The sequence below is a fragment of the Schistocerca nitens genome, chromosome 1, assembly GCF_023898315.1.
Source record: "Schistocerca nitens isolate TAMUIC-IGC-003100 chromosome 1, iqSchNite1.1, whole genome shotgun sequence".
NCBI lineage: Eukaryota > Metazoa > Arthropoda > Insecta > Orthoptera > Acrididae > Schistocerca > Schistocerca nitens.
Window position 1 is genome coordinate 131,084,154 of NC_064614.1, and position 17,329 is coordinate 131,101,482.

Below are 17,329 nucleotides of genomic sequence, written 5' to 3' on the forward strand. Positions count from 1 at the left end.
GTGTGCAGTCTGTGGCTGGTTTTCATTGTTGAAATTTGCTATTGTAGTGTTGGGCAGTTGGCTGTTAACAGCGCGTAGCGTTGCGCAGTTGGAGGTGAGCCGCCAGCAGTGGTGGATGTGGGGAGAGAGATGGCGGAGTTATGAGAGCAGATGATCTGGACGTGTGTCTATCAGGGACAGTAAATTTGTAAGACTGGATGTCATGACTTTTGAACACTATTAAGGTAAATACATTGTTTGTTCTCTATCAAAATCTTTCATTTGCTTAGTATGCCTATCAGTAGTTAGTGCCTCCAGTAGTTTTAATCTTTTATTTAGCTGGCAGTAGTGGCGCTCGCTGTATTGCAGTAGTTCGAGTAACGAAGTGCCGACGGCCTTGCCGCAGTGGTAGCACCGGTTCCCGTCAGATCACCGAAGTTAGGCGCTGTCGGGCTGGGCTAGCACTTGGATGGGTGACCATCGGGTCTCCCGAGCGCTGTTGGCAGGCGGGGTGCACTCAGCCCTTGTGAGGCAAAATGAGGAGCTACTTGGTTGAGAAGTAGCGGCTCCGGTCTCGGAAACTGACATACGGCCGGGAGGGCGGTGTGCTGACCACATGCCACTCCATATCCCCATCCAGTGACGCCTGTAGGTTGAGGATGACACGGCGGCCGGTCGGTACCGTTGGGCCTTCATGGCCTGTTCGGGAGGAGTTTAGTTTGAGTTTAGTTTTTGAAGTGATTCTTAAACGTACTTGCAACTCATAGGTAATGTCACAACATTGGCATTTAGTTTAACTGTTATGGAATCTCGTACACTGACTGGCTGTCCTGTCTCCCGTTTGACAATGTCCCATGTAGTTTTAATCTTATTATTTGCATTGCTTATTTCTGTCAGGATATGCATACTTCTAGACATTTTAATGACTTTCCTTAAAATACTACATGAGGTTGACCTACAGTTTATGGCTGACTCCAAACCACAGGGAAAGTTGGAATTTTTTTCGTATGCAAATCATGACATGCAGTTAAAAAAAAAGAAATGGTAAGTGACTGAAAATGTTCTCGAACTGTTTAAGTATTGGATCATTGAACATCGGACTTTTGAATTTGTAGTCTGTCATTTATCCACTTAGATACCTAACACAATTACTACTCCACTGTGCCGTGAATATGAGGATTAGCCGGTACAAAATAAAAATAAGGCAGTCGACGTAACAGTCTTCTGCGCAGAAGGAATACAGACATGTATAATAAACAAAGGTGTTTCGTAGAAGCAAAGACAGTAGTTCATTGACGAAATGTGTCTGTAAATACGAATAAATTGGCATTAAATTGAGTCATCACTTTTTCTTTCTTGCGTTACTTCGCATTTGTTCAGAGTAACTGTATAGGCTGTGAGACAAACGTTTCCAGGTAGATACTTCATATGGCCAAATTATAAAAGCTATGTTTTTTTCTGTCAGAATGTACTTGGCATGTAAGTTATTTCCGCTACTACCTTACAGTCATATGAAACGTGGTTGATTCCTAAGCCAATGGTAGTATTGTTTGTAAACCGAAGGAACTGTTTCATTTCTATTTGAACAGATGCTATAGTTGTCAGTTTCCTTCAGATACCTTATATGCGGTTGCGCTGATCCTTTGTTAAGAGACACAATTGCATCCATAACTGTCGCTGGGCTGAAAACTACTTGTGTTGTATTTACAGGAAATGTGATGGGACTGTTACGATGATGATCCAGTCAGACGATTAAGATGGTCATGTAACTGATCGATCAACGTACCATCCTTGCGATATTTCCAGATGAAAAGTTTTATTAAAGAAGACTACAACATTATATGTAAACACCTCCTCCTACAGCACTGACAAAGAGCAGTAATTCTAGTTCATAAATAATGTTTCTCAGTAACTATATTCAAAATGATTTTAATTTTTGTTAGTGGCCCTGTTCGAAGACTGAAGTGAGTGATCTGTTCTTCCAAGTGCCTCAGTAGAAACGGATACTGTAGGCAAGGAAATGTTCAGACACGCCTTCAGAATATTTCATTAACAAATAAGACGTCTTGCTCTTACCAGACAAGTTAATGAAAGACAGTGACGCTACGAGCGTAAAACCTGTAACAACAGGATATTTACGATGGAGATGTACAAGTGTAGACTTCTGCGGTGTTTGCCAGCTCCGACACAAGTTTATCACCGTGTCATGATACACCGTATTCCAACCTCATCCGGTACTGAATGTGGTGTTCATCAGGAGGGAAAGCTATACAACAAGGACTCCACAACATAACTCTTAAGAAGCAGTTCAATCCAACGAAGCCCGGAGAAGGAAATGGCCGTCAAATTAGTAAGAATAGAAAAGGAGAATCTAAACCAATGGTGCCCAATCGGAATCGGAGTTCTGTTTCTTCCGAATCTAAATCCAGCGTCTTAAGAAAGGCGCTGCCTAGTTCTGTTCCTATATTTAGCGCCGCTGTATGCAGCAGAGAAAGGCACGCAGCAAACCTCTAGATTGACCGTCAGTTGGGAGTAAATTATAGCTGACGTCAAGAGGTCAAGCGCGTCAAGGGCACTCGCTGCAGCCGCAGCCTTTAGGTACCAGTCGGCTTTGAGCTGGCTCGCTCTTCCGTCGTTGCACCGCAGTGAGCCGTGGGAAGCTGCCTCGTAAATTTCGCTTGTTGTCTACTTGTCACTCTCCTAGATATTGTTTGCATTGTAACGAAGTGTTTCGAGTGGTTCTCAAATCCCAGGTCGACCACGGGTAACTGCCACCCCGTTGCCCTACGATTGAGCCTATGTGATTATTGTAGTTGATACTCTGACATTTACTACACCCATTATTTATTCATGAATAAACTACTGTCGCAGTAGTGATATACTTTACCCACGGTATAATCCGTTTCGGCGTTGTGTGAAGTGCATACATTTACAGTCTTGAACATTTTAAAACAAGGTGCAAAACTTTGCAACTCCTTGAAATATTGTCGGGATCTGTCAATATTTTTGCACCATTCTTCAGATACTACTCCATTATAGATAACTGTATACTCTGCATAACTTCTAAGGCTACTCTCAATGTTACCTGCCAGATCCTTAACATACAAACAGCCCCACACACAGGATTATTTTCTGGGGAGAGGTGGGGGCGGGCCAAATCGGAAAGCTAATTTTACCTATTGTCACTTTTTATATTCTAATATAAATACAAATTCGATTAAACCTTCTAACAGATGAGACAGGCGGACAAGAATTGATTTGCTGTTTTCATTCGTCTTTAGTCATAAATGAAAGTGTTACCAGCCTAAATTTCCGGAAAACTACAAGATAAATAATTATATAATTTACAGCATTGTCACTCAAGTGTAAATTTTATTAGCCAGTAGAAAAGCAAGTAACTCGAAAAAATTCATGGAAACTAACAGAATGTTACACAGTAGAGTCAAGCCGTAGAGAGGATCTAAAACATTCGAACATTGCTGCAAATATTTGCTGTAGTCCTTGTATCAAACTGCAGTTTTGAGCGAAGCTTTACCTGCCTGCGTTGGCTGAAAACTTCACTTTCGCTCGACAATGAATGGCTTGGCACGCCTCTTCATTACCTGACATATTAAATGAACTACGACGTTATAACTGACATTAGTGTACACACAACTCTCAAATTAGGTCATGGAGAGGGGGGGGGGGAGGAGAGGGAGGGAAGGCGCTAAATTTGTTCGTTTTATTGCAAGGATGGATACGAATTCTGTCGGATGTTATGACTGTGAATAACCAGTGATCAAACTTCGGTCGCTACGATTGAGAATTAGCACGTAGTCTACTTGAAAACAGTGTTATCCAAGGCGAAATGTGATCTATGGTGAGCATTTTGTACACAGAATCGATATTAAGTAACGACTGTTTGTTTAGCAGAGAGGTATGTTTTTATCTCGTTAAATAAATTTTTCTGGCTTGGAAATGTTTATGGAGTGGATGAAATGCTTAACGGCATTTCACTTTTGGAGCAATTAATTAAGGAATTAAATGATTCATATTACTCTCAATAATTTCAGTGACTGGAGATGCTATGACAACTCTATTTCTATTTACAGTACACCCGAGGAAAGGATGCGAAAGACTGAATGCATTGGCTAACCAAACTGTCATCTTCACTGATAAAACACACACGTTATACCGAACAAACTGAAAATTTACTCCCAGTACCTAACTGGGTCGAGAGCTGTCTTATAAGTTGACAGATGAAAAATCCCCAGTTATCTAGTGTCTTAATTTTTTATGTGGTTGGAGGTGTTACTTGATTTGTTCGGACATGTGCTTGATCATTGTCACTTTGGTAGGTCTATTCCACTCCACGTGACCCTTCCTGCTGAAATCATTCGCAAATTTTTTCTACTTGGAAGGCATCTGTTTACTTTACACAAGTTTTCGAACAAAGATACTTACCTTGAGTCTATTCTGTTCTGTTCCGTGGCCGTATTGCCCCTAAATTTTTCCTTGTATGGCACAGACTGTAGACAAAGAAAAGCTAATTAGCTCAAAGCTGTCCTTGGGTGATCTGGAAATCTTTACTCATCTCGATATTTAGTAATACTAAGAAGGTGCTCACGACCTACTCTGCTTTGCAAGAGTTGAAACCACATATAAAATGGGTCAAATGGCTCTGAGCACTATGGGACTTAACATCCGAGGTCATCAGTCCCCTAGAACTTAGAACTACCTAAACCTAGCTAACCTAAGGACGACACACACCTCCATGCCCGAGGCTGAAACTTCTATCACTTGACTTTCAGTCATAATCAAGAATAAATTATGTTAAGAAAGCTTAGCAGTAGAAAATTTCCATTGTATCTGATATAAGCACAGATATTTCGAGTGCTGGGGGCTACGTGCGGGGCTGCGTACAGCATAAACACCATGGGTCACAACGATCTCCCCAGAACCAAGACTGAAGCTGCCTTCCACCCCAGATGACGTGCTGTGTCTGCCTTAACAAGAAATTCCTAATGCAGTCATCGTTTGATGATATTACTGTCGGCAACAAACCTTGGTGTACTACCTTCCGAAAAATGCTTCGCTGCTAATACAATAATAATTGCTCGTTCTTCTCAGTAACTATACGATGAACTAATAATTAATGCTGTTACTAAGTCACTACTGCCGAGATGACTCTGGAAACAGCATGTAGGACTCACAACTTAAACAGCAGAAATATTTTACGGGAAAGTGTGGATGGCTGAGAATCTTAGGCTACATCTGACGCTTTCAGCATTTTGATACTACGACGGAAAAAGGCTTATCCACAAATATTTTAAAAAGGGATGTATGTATGTATGTGCGAATGTCGCCGCGAGTTCTAACGCACTGATTCTCGAGCGGGAAGGCGTGCCAGTCCCTGGCACGAATCCTCCCGGCGGATTTGTGTCGAGGTTCGGTGTACCGGCTAGCCTGTGGATCGTTTTTAAGGCGATCTACTCTTCGTGTATTTCAACTAGCTCTACATATAACATCAATCCCTTACGAAACTTTTTCTTGCTGACATCCCCCACAAAATGATGAAACGGAAGAAGCTCATCGCTTATTACACACATCAAAAAACGTTTTGCATCACCCTGGTTCCCAGAACTGCTTAAGATAAACTTTGACTGTGGATGTTGTGTCACAGACACAGTCCCTTTCACTGTTCAGAGATGTCACTAAACCCGCCCAAAGATGTAAACAACCATGCATGAACAGTGCCTACTAGATGAAAGGAGCCCGACAGCCGATCAGTTCCAGTCATTCCACCAGGAAGGAGCTACACTGCTCGTGTTGTGTGTAGCTCAACCGTGCCTAGACGGCCAATACCGCGGTCCGATCGCGTCCGCATTGTTACTTTGTGCCAGGAAGGGCATTCAACAAGGGAAGTGTCAAGGCGTCTCGGAGTGAACCAAAGCGATGTTTTTCGGACATGGATGAGACACAGGGAAACAAGAATTGTAAATGACATGCCTCGCTCAGGCCACCCAAGGGCTACTACTGCACTGGATGACCGCTACCTACGGATTATGGCACGGAGGAGCCCTGACAGCAACGCCACCGTACTGAATAATGCTTTTCGTGCCACCACAGGTCGTCATGTTACGACTCAAACTGTGCGCAATAGGCTGCATGATACGCAATTTAACTCCCAACGTCCATGGCGAAATACATCTTTGCAACCAAGACACCATGCAGCTCGTTACAAATGGGGCCAACAACACGCCGAATGCACCGCTCAGGATTGGCATCACGTTCTCAAAAATGGTTCAAATGGCTCTGAGCACTATGGGACTCAACTGCTGTGGTCATAAGTCCCCTAGAACTTAGAACTACTTAAACCTAACTAACCTAAAGACAGCACACAACACCCAGCCATCACGAGGCAGAGAAAATCCCTGACCCCGCCGGGAATCGAACCCGGGAACCCGGGCGTGGGAAGCGAGAACGCTACCGCACGACCACGAGATGCGGGCCATCATGTTCTCTTCACCGATGAGTGTCGCCTATGCCTTCAACCAGACAATCGTCTGAGATGTGTTTGGAAGCAGCCCAGTCAACCTGAACGCCTTAGACACACTGTTCAGCGAGTGCAGCAATGTGTAGGTTCCCTGCTGTTTTGGGGTGGCATTATTTGGGGCCGAAGTTCAGAGCTGGTGCTCATGGAAGGCGCCGTAACGGCTGTACGATACGTGAATGCCATCCTCCGACCGATAGTGCAACCATATTAGCAGAATATTGGTGAGGAACATCTTGTGAATGAGATCCTTCAGGATAACGACATCGCTCGACTAGAGTGGTCAGCATGTTCTCCAGACATGAACCCTATCGAATATGTCTGGGACAGACTGAAAAGGGCTGTTTATGGACGACATGACTCACTAGCCACTCTGAGGGATCTACGTCGAATCGCCGTTGAGGAGTGGGACTATCTGGACCAACATTGCCTTGATGAACTTGTGGATAGCATGCCACGACGAGTACAGGCATGCATGAATGCACGAGGACGTGCTGCTGGGTATTAGAGGTACAGGTGTGTGTAGCAATCTGTATGGTGGTGCAACATCGAATGTGTGTTTTCATGTCCAATAAAAAGGGCGAAAATGATGTTTATGTTGATCTCTAGTCCCATTTTCTGTTAAGGTTTCAGAACTCCCGGAAACTAGGTGATGCAAAACATTTTTTCATGTGTGTACATTTTCGCTGTTTCTGCAGTAAAACAATCACATCAAGTAGGCCGTTTTAATTTATTAATTGTTTACGTTTGACTGCTTTCACAACACATTATGCAGACGGTGTTTACATATATCACTGAGTATACCAACAATATTATATCATTGAACGACGCATAGTCCGGAAGACATAACGTTACAAGCAAACCCAGCGTTCTTTCGCAATAGCTAATCGATTTGACACACACCATAAAGCCCACCTTCTTCTCTGTGTCGTCCCTCCCCCGCCCGCCCCCCCCCCCCCCCAGCTCTCCACCTCGCGTCTCTACGTCCATTTCCTCTCATCCTCCGCCTCTCTCTGTCCTCCTACACCTCTCTCTGCCCTTGAGCCTTGTTTATTGTTATTGTAAACGGAACCTTGATAGGGAACTGAAGTCACTTAAAATGAAAGTGTAAATCGGTTGGTACCATTGATATACGGGATATGGAAAAAGTCTCCAGCTATTTGATCAGTGATGATAGTAGTTTCAAAGACAGTATTCTGCATATGTTTAATCTGTGAAGGTGTGGGATTACGAAGTTACTGACGATTCAGATTCCACGACCGATAAGCCGTAAACACAACCTTTCTGTTTGCTGTAAAACCGACGGCTAGCCATTTTTATTCAGACTTTTTGACAAGTAAAAAGTATTCGTATGGGGAAAACAATCGTCTAAGGTTTACATGGCCTGTCACATTAGCTGAAAATAATTGCAAGAAAGAAAATACAACTGCACATCTTCACTGTAAAGTTTTGCTCTCTCTTTCTCGCAGTCGGATTTAAAAAGAAACCTCTAAATTGTGACGGAAACATGTATATATCAATTGTCCGTCTCTAAATGTGTTGATGCACAATGCAAAGATAAAAATGTGAAGTAATAGACAACTTTTACCCTTTACTAGTCGCATTTGTATTTATATGGTATTTATATGTCGTATATATCAAAAAGTGCCATATAGTCCACGTCTGTTCGCATTTTCGTAACAGTATCGTGTAAAAATATGAAGTAATTTGATCAAGAACTTTTCCAGATTTTTGCTAACAACGTTTCGTCTTTCTGTATTAAATATATTTACATATCATACACACTAAAAAAAGTAGCCTATGTTCGAATGTTCATTAGAGTGTAGTATGAAGTAATTCAGTCCAGAACTTTTTGAGATTTTTGGTAACATGGCTTCCCTCTTTATGTATTACATATATACTTAATTATTGTGTATGTAAAAAATACACAACCCATGTCCATCCGAATGTTCATCAGAGTATCGTGCAAAAATCTGAATTAAATCAGTCAAAAACTTTCGAGGTTTTTGGTAACAATTTTTCTCATTTACATACTGTCGAAATAAAGATCTGCCGCATCAAAAATATTTAGAGCTACGAAATTTCAGGAATACATTTGTCTAGGTTAAATGTGCAAGTGATTAAAATTGCAAGCTCATAGGTTAATGTTAGCGCCACATAAGCCGTTGCAAATATAAAGTTCTGGCACATTATCAGTCGGTGTGGCCGTCAGAATGTTGAATGCAAGCATGTAGACATGCATTTATTGTGTTGTACAGGTGCCGAAAGTCTGCTTGTGGGATGGAGTTCCATGCCTATTGCACTTGGCCAGTCAATAAAGGAAGGGTTTGTGAATGACGCTGAAGTTGCCGTGCAATGATGTCCCATTCATTCTCGATTGGAGATATGTTCAGCAGGCCAAGGCAACAGTCGACATACTATGGAGGATATTGGTTTACAACAGTTATATGAGGGTGAGTGTTATCTTGTTGGCTATCTTGGAATGCTGTTCATGAATGGCAGCACGACAGGTTGAATTACCAGACTGACGTACAAATTTGCAGTCAGAGTGCGCGGGATACCCACGAAGGTGTTCCTGCTGCCATACGAAATCGCAACCCAGGTCATAATTGCAAGTATGCGTCTAGTGCTTATATCAAGCAAACAGGTTGGCAGCAGGCCCTCAACTAGCCTTCTTCTAACCAACACACGGCCATCATTGGAACCTAGTCAGAAGAAGCTTTTATAAAAAAAAAACAAAAAACCAATAGACCTCCAATCTCCCCTCCAAGGAGCTCTCCCAGGACGCTATTGTAGTCGCAAGTGGGTTGGTTTGGTGTCGGTGGAAAGCACGCTACACGCCGTCGGGCCCGGAGCTGTCCTTGGAAGTAATTGTGTGGCAACAGCTGCATGAATTGCTGCTGCAGATGCAATACTATTCGCCGGAGCCACACACCAAAGCCGGCCGCGGTGGTCTCGGGGTTCTAGGCGCTCAGTCCGGAGCCGCGCAACTGCTACGGTCGCAGGTTCGAATCCTGCCTCGGGCATGGATGTGTGTGATGTCCTTAGGTTGGTTAGGTTTAAGTAGTTCTAAGTTCTAGGGGACTGATGACCACAGATGTTAAGTCCCATAGTGCTCAGAGCCATTTGAACCATTTGAACCACACACCAAATACGATTGTCTTCACCGTCAGGAAGCCAGTCCTCTTGCGAGCGTACATTCTCTTGATAACCGCTGCTAGCAGTCAGGTACAGTTGGTACATTCCTGCCAAGTCTTTCTGCAATATTGCAGAAGCAACGTACGGCGTCTGGTGGCCATATTACATGATCTCGTTTAAACTCAGCGAGGTGTTGATAATGGCATCTTTGTCGCCTTAAAGGCATACTTGACAGAGATCATCTCACCACGTCAGACCTCAACGGTAACGAATGTTCACGACCGTTACAGCTCGTGTATAAAGCAAAGCCGTGAAATTTGAACAGGCATCATCTTTCAGATGTAGAAACACACCCTCGTTTAGTCGCGCAATTCCTCCCTCGTATTGCGATTCATTCTCCGTTTGTTTATATTACATATGTACTTACATGTTGTATATATTAATAACATAAATGTCATATGTCAGATCGATTTCTCATTATGGTATAGTGTAAAAACCCTAAAGTGAATCGGTCAAGAACTCTTCGAGATTTTTGTTATAACGTTCACCATTATAAATTACATACTAGCGGAGAAGCACGTCGTTTGCTAGGTATTTATTTATTGCTGAGCGTCCACGCCTGTATCACACAATATCTGGCCTGGTGCTTAATATTTATGACGTCATGTCTAATGAATTATGTGTTGCACAATGATATAATTTTGTAGGTGCATCGAGCGGCATGTGTGAACACTGTCTGTGAAAATTTTAGTGACTAGAGATAGTAGCAAAGAAGTAACAAATTTAGAAGTCATGAATGATGCGGCAGACTTTCAAGCACCTCACTTTTTATGACATCAAATCTCCTGAACTCTGTGTCGTAATATAGTATGGTTCAAATGGCTCTGAGCAGTATGGGAGTTAACTTCTGAGGTCATCAGAACTACTTAAACCTAACTGAAGACATCACCCACATCCATGTCCGAGGCAGGATTCCAACCTGTGACAGTAGCGGTCGTGCTGTTCCAGACTGTAGCGCCTAGTACCGCTCGGCCACCCCGGCCGGCTATAATGGTATAATTTCACACTTAAATCCTGTGTTATTTGCACATACTGTCTGTAGAATGTATCGCGAATACTGTTAGCAGTAAAGAAGTAATAAATTACAGTGCCATGCCTCTTGCAGTTCTTTGAACCGCTGAAAAATCATTCTGCAGGGATTGACGGAGAGGAAAAATTTCATAAGGGTTTAAACTTGTACATAAAGTACGTTGCACATCAATAATTCCTCTCATTCTCAATTAATGGAAGAATAAAATGTGGGAATTCACGTGTCGCGTGCTAAAGACTTTCATTATCCCCACCCCCACCCCTTTGATAGGTGGGTGGTCCTTATCACCACATCGATTATGAGCTGACAGTGTGGTATATGTGTAGGAAATTTGGTTGAAATCGGTCCCGTGGCTTAAGAGGAGATGTGAAGCGCGCGCGCGCACACACACACACACACACACACACACACACACACACACACACACACACACATTTGTATAATAACCATGCATCTATTTATATAATCTTAAAAATATATAGTCTATGATCGTCCGAATGATCATTGGAGTACTGCGTGGAAATATGAAGAAAATCGTGGAAGTACTTTTCGCTATTTTAGGTAACAACGTTAAACAACGAGTTGTCTTTATGTAGTAGTATACATACACTCTGAGGTGCGAGCACATTTCTAAAGCAAGCTGGCGTTTGAAACTGCTTTACACACGAGAGTTCGATTCGCTAAAGAATCGCGGATGAGGTCACTGATACGCGTTGTAATCCGGACCTAAATACAGTGGAAATGAAAGATAATGACGAACGCCAGAAGAGAACAAAAATCCACTACTGCATTTAATGTAATACATGCAACTACAGAACCCAAGAGCCACTGTCGAGACTGAAGCATCCGAGGAATACACTGAATCTTTGAGCAAATCGACACTGACTAAGCTTCTCGTATGTGAACAGGGTTACTGGACGAAACAGGCAAGAGGAGAAAATGGTGCTAAATGGACGGTGTATCCTTTGGTTAAATTCTAAATCGCTTATTATCGCTGTATGAGTCAATAAGTAGAATCAAATGCGAACATTTCAGATTAGACTCAGCTGTGACTGTTACGAATGTTGTTGTTGTGGTCATCAGTCCGAAGACTGGTTTGATGCAGCTCTCCACACTACTTTATCCTGTGAAAGCCTCTTCATCTCAGAGTAACTAACGTAATCTATATTCTTCAGAATCTACTTAATGTATTCATCTCTTGGTCTCCGAGTTTTACACCTCCCGCTTCCCTCCAGTACTAAATTGGCGAGCCCTTGATGCCTCAGAATTTGTTCCCTCAACCGATCCCTTCTTCTAGTTAGGTTGTACCAAAAATATCTCGTCTGCCCAGTTCTATTATCTTCTCATTAGTTACGTGAGTTGCCCGTTTAATCTTCAGCATTTTTCTGTAGTACCGCAACAGATTAATGCAGGGCTTCGCAACATACGTGCTCGCGGAGCAAGCTGTGAGCAGCAAGGCGCGAGCACGGAGCAGCGCGAGCACGCTACCCCTACTACTGGACCAGAGCGGAGAGTGGGGAGAGTCACGTGGGGCACACAACAGCTGCCGCCAGTCGATGTAAATCCGCGGTCACCTGCAGGGATATCACTCACGAATTATTACTGCGACAAATGAAACAAATAAAGGAGAATGTACACGTGCCACATAATTTTATCAGCTTAGTGTATGCCTCTACCATCTGTAGACACTGAAACTAAAGAATCCCACGACAATCCTATATTTTCAACACTTTCTTCAACACTACTTAAAATATCACCTCCGGTTGTAGTGTTCTTTATGGCTACTACATCGAGGAGCTCCTCGCTCACCTGAAGATCTCTATTAACACCGCTAATAAATATAGTAAGCTGCGCTGTTCCAGTGATATCAACACTTTCGTCCAGAGCTAGAGAATACGCCATAAAATCTTTACAGATATTTGCAAGCTGGCTCTGGACGTCGTCTGCCATGTCCTGTATGCGACGCATAATGGTCATGTTAGATAATGGCACAATCCGAAACTGTTCAACTTGAGATGGACACAAATGTTCCGCTGCAACTACCAAACATTCTTTTATTAAATCGCCATCAGTTAAGGGGTGCAGGGATTTTGCTAGAAGCAAAGCAATTTTGTAACCCACTCTGAGAGCTGCCTCAGTTGATTTTTCTTCGTCGTCCAGATCTTCTTCGGATAGCTTCCTTTTAAGTTTAATAACTTCCTGTGCACGATCTGGTCAATCACATTTTCCACGTCCGTAGTCTTTCGCGTGGTACGACATATAATGTCGGTGCAAATTAAATTTCGTAAAAGAATTCAGCGTTTTGTGACATACTAAACATTTTGCAACACCATCTTTTTCAGTAAACAGATACAATTCTTCCCAATGGGGGTTGAACTGCGAAAACATGGTTGGGGTTACACAACAGCGACTTCACGTGATTCTTAACCAGCGAAGTGACTTAAGAGCTGATCGTAGTACTTTAAACGTTACACAGTCGGCGCGAATTCAATAGGCACGCTGCGGCCCTATTCAAACGTGAGCGCACATTCCCCTCCCTCCCCTCCCTCCCTACTCCGCGACCTTGCAGCTGCTCGCGAGCACGTGCCTGAGCAGACACGAGTACTCGCGCTCAAAACCGGCCAGTTGTTAAGCCCTGGATTAATGTATGCAATGACTCTATTACGTTATGCTCAGGTCACAGTTACATTACATCTCTATTCCATCTTTTGCGGCAGCAACTGAAAGCAGTGACATATTTTCTAATGAAACTTACGTTTTTAAATTATAAACTACTCTAAGCAGCCACATTTATTATTCTTTGCAGAATGAGTTTTGAGGAACTATATTTCTATCATCAGGTGTATTGAAGTTAATGATTAAGGCATGAATGGATAGTATGTACGATTTGTGGCAACCTGTGTCACTGACTTCCAGTGATCACTGATCACAATCTGTTTTCCCAGTCGTATTTATACCACATACAATCTGTACAAGTGGAATGAAAATCAAGCAAATGTGTGCTAAGCTGTGCTTCGTTCAGTTTATATAAAATGTGCGTCACGTAAATACGCCTGCAAAGGCCGCCTGTTAGTAATGAAAGGCAGTGCCAAAGGTTACTTAACAGTCGTACATATAATACACCCATGTCTTGATGACTGACATAAAATCACCTTATGATGGAGGTATAATTCTCCGAAACGCCCTGTGAAAAGAGAAATAAATGTGAATGATTACAGCAATTTGTCGTTGCATTTAATAAGGAGCAATCGTATCAATTTGTTCTTTTAAGTCACACATTGTCATTTGAAGGTTATATCAAATACCAAAGCAAAGCCGATCATGACAACAACAAGGAACTCTTTGAACACAACAAAAATTTAAATCACGTTATATCCTGTTCTTGTACGTAATATAGTGCGGTATTTATGTAATTTGTAGATAATTTATATAAATAAATGAAGACTGCCTGCTTGTTGATTCAATCGATACCATACGACCTTCACGAAATGGTGCTTTTGGTTTCTTGTAAGTAAACTCAAATTTCGAATATGAAAACAACTTTAATTCTTTACCCAATATTTTGTTACCATGAAGTGAACATCGACTGCCGTTAAGAATCGTAGTAGGATAATAAGTTTCATGAGTGACCAACTCATTTCGTTAATGTAAAACAGAAAACGGTGCATAATAATCAGATTCAATAATAGACTTTTTCGGAAGTGACATTTATTCAGCACACGCAGGAAAAACCATATTTTAACATACAACAGTAATCCAAACGTATTGCCTTCATTCATGTCATTTCTGAAATAACACAGACTCGCAAAATCTAAGACCAATTTTGGACTCATCACGAAAATTCCCGTAAGATGAGACATATTATATACCATTAAACAGCTCTTCCTAATTTTGTAAAAATTTCACATATTTTATTTTTCTGACATGGAAGTCAGGTTTTAGGACATATCAATGCACTCAAAGCTACTATCACAACAGTACGCGTTAAAATATATTAACTATAAATAAAAAACGAACTGTTTTAATTTAATGATAATATAAATTAAATTAGAGCTGTCGGTGAGGTAACACAAATTAATTCTTGAACAGTTGTTCATACTTCGTTTTGTGGCAGCTCTTTCCTTTAACTAGTAGGACAGAGAAGTCTTTAAAAATTTTTTTCTAGACGCCAAGCGTAACTTGAAAGTGAATTGCTGTTGTGTTGGGTCAGGCCGATCTATAATTATTTTAATTTTTACGGAAGTCCGGCAAAAATAAGCTGGCACATATGTCAAAAAAATGTACGATATTAGTTACGAGTGAGTTCTCATAATTGCTTAGAAAAGCAAATACTGAGCTATGAAGACACGTTTTCGTTTACCAATATTTTCATCACAGATAGTTACACAACTGATAGTACAAGCGAAGTTTAGGAGCAGAAATCTGTAATCTAGCGCTACTATCGACTTCACCACACTACGACGAGGAAATCCACGAGTGGAATTGTGGAATACTTGTGCTATGTTAAGTGATGGCAGGGGGGAGGGGGGGTCAACCATACATGTAGCGCAACATGACACAGAAGACCAACTGGAAATGCAACTGTTAACCACGGTCGACTAGTTACAGTAAACCTTACATACCTGTGATCCGATCATGGTAGCCCCAACCTTGTGCTTATGCGTGTACGCCCTCTGGTAAGGGTCGACGCTGATGTACTCCGCCTCGCACAGTATCTGACCATCCTGCAGCGCTGGTAACTCTTCTTCCTCGATACTGAAGTTGTCGACTTTCGGCTCTCCGGTGAAGAGACTTGCGATGACAATCTTGCGTGCCTTCGACATAACTAGCTGCGAGAAATGCTTCCTTCACGACTTTACAAGTTGTTCAGCTGACATAAGAAGGGGTCAAGAAGGTGTTGTCTCGGCTGAGGTGCCCACGTAGCTGCAGCCAGTGCGACGTCTTCTGCAAGGCTACGTCCCGTATCCGGTCACATATATAAGACGGCGCTAAAGTCAAGGACATTCCGGAAGCGGCATAGCGCCCGCCGTCTGGTGTGCGGATCGGCAATGAAGGAACCGCTGCGTCATTCATGAACGCCAGTGAAGGCCCTGGGACGTGTGTTATTTAATAATACAGTTTGTTTACAGGAATAACCGTAACTAATATATGATTAAAAATCCAAATCACATTTATATTTACTGGAGTAAACCTTACTTTCTTCCCTCAACAACTCATAGGATTAGCAGGCTTTAAGCTGTCGGCGCATGGGAGTTAGCTAGCGTTGACGTCCCGCTCTAAGAGTTTTGTGGCGTCATGTCCTGGTATTTCATTTTGAGGAGCCATTTTGTCACTTGAAACTCAAAATAAGTTCTGCGATATTTCGGCAACGTGGCTCTTAAAGCAGAACCTATAGAAAGCAAGAACGCTACCTATGTCACAAGCAGAGAGTAAGAAACCATACTGCAATTTCCGTGCTCGGTAGAATCCCATTACGGTAGGTTTTATGTTATACATTCCACCTTGTGTATACAGGATGGTCTATTGATAGTGAACGGGCCAAATATCTCACGAAATAAGCATCAAACTAAAAACCTACAAAGAAGGAAACTCGTCTAGCTTGAAGGGGAAACCAGATCACAATAGCCATAGATCAACACGATATCGACCTTTTCCGCAATTGGTAAACGGTGCATTTTAACACGGGTAATGTATCACGAAGCAAATACCGTCCACACTGACGGAATGTTACGTGACACCACGTTCTTATACGTTTGTGACTATTACAGCGCCATCTATCACAAAGCGATAAAAGTGGTCCAACTAAAACATTCATATTTCTTTACGAACTATACGAATATGTAATAAAAAATGGGGTTCCCATTTAAAAAAACTCAGTTGATATCCGTTTGACCTGTGGCAGCGCCATCTAGCGGGACAACCATAGCGCCATCTGGTTTCCCTCTTCAAGCTAGACAAGTTTCGTTCTTTGTAGTTTTTCCGTTTGACACTTATTTCGTGAGATATTTGTCCCGGTCACGATTGATGGACCACCCTGTATGTGCTGTTTCTAAGCACCAGCACATTGAATGTTTAGAGAACGACCCGTTATTGGTACGATTTGTTTTAATAGAATGACGACAAGAGTGGTTAAAGAAATTTTCGTATTTAGTTGTTCTCGAATTACAACTCGAGTATTGTGAGAGTAAGCCGTTTTAAGGTAGTGACCGGTAGAAGATTAATGAAAACGTGTCTTTTTTCTTAACATTTGTTGTAAGTAAGTGTCAACTAATAACTTTAATCCGACTGAGGCCTTTATGAGACTGTAAAATAAAATATGAGGTCTAACATAGGGTTATATGGCCAACCGGTTGCAAATAACTTTTTGGTACATTGACCTTGGTTTCGACACCTGCTAAGTGTGTCTTTATCAGAATGAAATTTTGAGAACCCCTAAAATTACATTACCAAAAAGCAGTGGTCAGAATTTAGACCAGCTGTGCTCAAGTCGAAAAGAAAATAAAACACGTTCCAGCTTTTGCTACGTGCGCCTAGCCCAGTGGCTTACATTTCGGCCATGTTTTCGTGGCAGCAAGGTAAGCCACTGGACC

The 17,329-nt window shown here is 42.1% G+C and overlaps 1 protein-coding gene and 1 pseudogene across 1 annotated transcript in view; one reads left to right on the plus strand and one right to left on the minus strand.

Annotated features, from left to right (window-relative positions):
• LOC126242953 (prostaglandin reductase 1-like) overlaps positions 1–15,660 on the minus strand; it is a 32,235-nt gene extending 16,575 nt beyond the window's left edge. Inside the window, exon 1 of the mRNA XM_049948128.1 lies at positions 15,362–15,660. Within this exon, the coding sequence (XP_049804085.1) occupies positions 15,362–15,562 (201 nt within the window). The 5' untranslated portion in view covers positions 15,563–15,660. The remainder of the gene's footprint in view (positions 1–15,361) is intronic.
• On the plus strand, positions 367–484 carry LOC126210342 (5S ribosomal RNA; annotated as a pseudogene).
• Positions 15,661–17,329: the final 1,669 nt, after the last annotated feature.